Source organism: Platalea leucorodia (assembly GCF_965183815.1).
Source record: "Platalea leucorodia genome assembly, chromosome: 16".
Taxonomy (NCBI): Eukaryota; Metazoa; Chordata; class Aves; order Pelecaniformes; family Threskiornithidae; genus Platalea; species Platalea leucorodia.
The window spans coordinates 13,199,030-13,203,648 of NC_138838.1; the positions used below are offsets into that span (position 1 = coordinate 13,199,030).

Genomic DNA, 4,619 nt, shown 5'->3' on the forward strand with positions numbered 1-4,619 from the left:
TTTGTTTTCTTGAGAAAAAAATCATATACTGGTCTGCTATAAATTCAACAATACAATCCTTAGTTCTGAAGATATAGTTTCCATATAGTTTATAAACATTATAAGACATACACATGGATAATTGAGGGGAGGGGGGAGCCTGTGCATTTGTTGGGTTTTTTTCAGATGTGTGAACATGGTTACAAAAAAACGCACCTCCTGCGGGTACCTCATTTCTTTAAGTGTTGGGTTTGTCGGGGTTTTTTTGTTTAATTCCACCTCTAATCAGTCTTTCCTTTGGTTGTTGGCTACACCAAGCCCAGCAGGCAAGCCCTGTTCTGCTGTAATGCCTGAGATATTCAGGGGTTTGAGATTGTCTTCTAAGAGATTCCCAGCCAACTTTGGCCTCTGGGTTTGGAGCCAAAAGGGCTAAAACGCGGGAGAACCAATGTCCTTACTACATCGGTATCAGTGTCCTCGCACTCGCTTTCAGAGAAACAGTGTAGGCTTAATTGGTGATCGTTTTTACAGCAATTATGTTCCTTTCGGTAATTGGAGGGGTCGCTCAGAGCGCGCTCAAATGAACGGGATTTCACAAGAGCATGGGTACAGTCCATTTGTCCGGTTGTTGTCACCGACGAATTGGCTACCATCCCTGTTTTCTGGGTTTTTGTAAGGTTGGCTTTTTTTTGTTGTAGGTGCTCGGTTAGGCTGTTTGTGACAAGGTGTGATAATGCCTTTTAATCTGCTCCCGCTGCGTTCGGCACAGTCCGCGTTGGCAGCCCGGCCGGGCGCGGAGAGACCGTCAGAAGCCGAGACAACATTCTTCCCTTCGCCAGGCCAACGCTCGCCACGTACAAAAAAAGAAGAAGAAAAGAAACTCTGGTCCTTTGTAGATTGGTGGCAGTACAGACTCGCTCCGTCCGCAGCCGGCGCTCAGCGTATGACGGCCGCTAACACCATCATAAAGACCAGGAGCGACGCCCTGAGCCCCGCGCAGCCGGCTGCCTGCTGGACCCCGCTGGGGGGGCGGATGGGCATCCGCCGGGTGCACTTACCCTTGCGCTTGGGGGGGAGCGTTGGCATCGCCCCGAAACTGAATTTGTGCTGATAATCAGGCACATAGTCTGGAACCTCCTGCCCGTTTTTCCGCGGCCCCAAGGATACCGGTTTAGAGGTTCGGTTACGGCTTTTGTGGCTGGTGCAGTTCTTGCCGGGTTTGCGATAGCCCGGCCGGGAGCTGGGGTGGGCGGCGGGCTGGCTGCTGTGCAAACTGTTCTTGGCCCCTCTCTCCTTCCCCTTCTCCTTGGAGGAGTGGTGGGGGTGGTGGGTTTTGGAGGCTCCTCTGTCCGCTGTGGAGAAAGTATGTGTTTTTATCTGATGGAGCGACTCGGACCCCGAACAGTTCCTAAAGTCTTCTGCTCTTAGCACCTTGAGGTCCTTGCCGTGCATCTGCTCGGGGGACTCGCAGATGACGCTGGAGCTGGAGCCTCTGAACCTGTGCAGCCACTCCCAGAGCGAACGGGCTTTGCAGTCGCAGCTCCACGGGTTCCCGTTCAGCCTGAGAAACTCCAGGGCTCCCAGGTGGGCCAGGCAGTCCCCCTGCAGCTCCGAGAGGCTGTTATTGAACAGGAAAAGGGTGGTCAATCTTCGGAGGTCGTGAAAAGCCCGCCTGTGAATCCACTGCAGCTGATTTTGATGGATGAGCAGCCGATCCAGGTTTATTAGTCCCCTGAACGTGTTCTGATGGAGGCTCCAGAGCTTGTTTCCATGGAGAAAAAGATGGCTGAGGTTAACCAAGTCAACAAAAATATCATCCTGAAGGAACTCGATGTGGTTGTCTTGCAGGTACAGGTATTGCAGGTTGTGGAGGCCACTGAATATCCCGCTGGGGAGGGAGCTCAGCCCGCACTTGTACAGATACAAGGCATGGAGTTTCACCAGCCCTTGGAAAGTGTCTGCAGCTAAAGCCCTTAAGTAGCGGTTGTCCCCCAGGTCCAGCTCTTCCAGGTTGACGAACCCGTCGAAGGTGTTGGGGTCGATGAAGGTGATGTTGTTGGAGTAGATCCAGAGGGTGACCATGGAGGGGCTGAAGTGGCCCCGCAGCAGCAAGGTGATCTGGTTGTTCTGGAGGAAGATCCTCTCACTGTCCTCGGGGATGCCCTCGGGGATGGTGACGAAGTTGTGAGCCTGGCAGCTGACGGTCATCGGGGACGGGTAGCAGACGCAGTCGGTGGGGCAGCCCAGGGCGCCGGGCACCTTCAGCCCCAGCAGCACCAGGAGCAGCTCTGCAAACCCCCCTGTGCGGAGAGAGGGGAGAGCGGCGTCAGCGGGGACTCGGGCACCCCCCGCCCACCCATCGCCGCCGTGGGGACTATTCCGGGTGGAAAACGCCCCCGGTTAACTCAGCCCTCCTCTCCGCTCGTGCATTACCCACGCGGCGTTGATAGCGGGCCCATCACCCACGGCAGTTTGAACGTGAGGTATGGAGCACTCCTGCCTCCTCGCCCTGCCTGCAACAGGCAGGCGGTTGCGCTCCCAGCCCCAGCCGGGCAGGAGAAACTTTCTCGGGGGAATTCACGCTGGCAGTGCAGGCAGCAAAGCCCTTTGCCTGCAGGCAGGCAGCGCAGTTGGGGGCAAGGCAGTTGTACAAATGTGTGAGAGCAAACACAGGAGCTGCGAACCCTCCTAGGTGCCCACCCCTCCTGTAACGCATCTCTCAAATCGCCCGCGCTTACGCTATCAGAGAGGAAAAGCTTTAGTAATTCCCAGTGAAATCACCTAAAATTACACTTGTGCAGCACGTCTGCACAGCACACCCAGCTCCCCCGAAGGCACAGACCCATCCCCGCCGTCTTCTTTTCCTACAGTTGTTAGACACCACCATCCACCCCGAAAACCAAGTGATTTACAGGAAAATATGTTGTCAGCAGTTGGCGGAAAAGGCTGAGCTGAAAACTCGGTTTGGAAGTGGGATGCTCAGACATATTTTTAAATGGATGTCCTGTGGCAAAGCATATTGCATCCTCTAATGCTGCAGTATGTGCTTGTGACCGGGGCTTTCTCGCCGCGGAGAAGAAGCAGTGAGCAAGGCAGTAATCATCCCCTCCCTCTGCTCAGCTCTGAGAGCCGGTTTCGCCGCCCCGTTCCCGTCTCGCTCCCACTCCTCGCACCAGGCTTGCTTTCAGGCTATTCCTTCTGCGCCGAGTGGCTTTTCAGTCTCATTGCATCAGACTTGTCATTCCTCATTCAGATTTTCCTCCTAGATTTGGCTTTTTCCTCTTACACGCAAAATTTGCTCATGTCTAATGAATTCTGCCTCCGGACTTTACAGGGGAAAGGAGTAGCATCGGAGCAGCGCGCAGCTGCCGGTGCCGTCCTGCCCACGAGTCCTCGCCTTGCACTCGGCTTGTAATAATCTGAAAAACGAGAGTGGAAGTGGAGTTCATCTCTAATTACTCCACGTCGTTATCACCAGCAAGTCCATGAGCCTGGACCCCTTGGGCTTTTACAGTCCCTTTTTTCAGCGCCTACAGCTGAATACAAGTGGGAGGCAAAAAACCCTCGCTGTTTTCTTATTAATTGTGTTTGAAATACAACTGCGTGGTCACCGTTGCCTTTTGCCTGGTATGGAGATCTGTTACCATATAGTTAACAGCAGGTGACCCGTCCATCTGGACCCATCCTTTCAAGGCAAAGTTGTCACATTTTCAGATAAACTGGGTTATTCAGACTCTCCATAAATCACTAGTAGGAGGCAGTCATCTCTGACTGGGCTGTTAATAAAAAAAAAATAGCATCGCTAGCCAAAGCGTTGGACCAAGCCTTGGCTGCGATGAGAAGGGGGGGCTTCTTCCAGGCACTGCCCGTCAGGAATTAAGCATCGGCTACCAGGAGGGATGTCTCATTCCTGCGCCGCTGCCAGAAAGGGGCTGTAAGTCGGGAACGTTTAATTTGCAACAACTCCTACGGCTGTGTAGGAAAAGGAACGTTCTCCAAGTCACCGCCGTGCCGTTTTGGCTTTGCTGTCATGCCTTTGCGAGGAGAGGGGCTGGGCGGGTGGGAGCATCGTGCCGGCGCTGACTATCCAGCGCTCCCTGCCAAAACGGGAGCCCTCGCTGCAGCTCGCCGTGCAGGCGCAGCCTGGGAAACGGCGGTATCCCGAGGATATTGCCATTATCCGAGGGCCAGGTAACGACAGTGAAGATAAAGCTGCATTTGCAGATACATTCTGCTGGGTTCTTTACCTACGGATGTGCTTCGCCGAGGTGGAACGGCTTCACGTTCCCCGTCTTACCTCGGTGACACTGAAGTACGAAGCCTTCTGTAGGTCTTATGTTTATTAGTAAAATCCTGCCAGGCACAAGTGCTGTGACGATCTCCCACATGCGGAGTCTGTTATTGCAAATACCAAATCACAAGGGTCTGAATCAATAAACCATCTCCCAGCTATAAGCAGCAGGTTGGAAGATTACATATTGCTTCCAAACAGTTTTATGCGCTCTTCCGTGACACGACAGTTGCCAGGCTAATGGGATTACTGACGGGAGGTGGAGCCGGGCAGGGATCTCGGAGCAGACTCGATTTCACGTATAGGGATGGTGATGACAGGCGGCTGTTAGCAATGCGCAGCGATGGAC

At 53.7% G+C, this 4,619-nt stretch overlaps 1 protein-coding gene across 1 annotated transcript; it reads right to left on the bottom strand.

Moving 5' to 3' along the window:
• Positions 1-915: 915 nt before the first annotated feature.
• Positions 916-4,367, bottom strand: RTN4RL1 (reticulon 4 receptor like 1; the record flags this gene model as incomplete). The annotated part of the gene is made up of 3 exons (XM_082328129.1): positions 916-2,353; positions 3,266-3,398; positions 4,277-4,367. The coding sequence occupies 3 exons, from the start codon at positions 4,365-4,367 to the stop codon at positions 916-918; spliced, it is 1,662 nt and encodes a 553-aa protein (XP_082184255.1).
• Between the last annotated feature and the right edge of the window lie 252 nt (positions 4,368-4,619).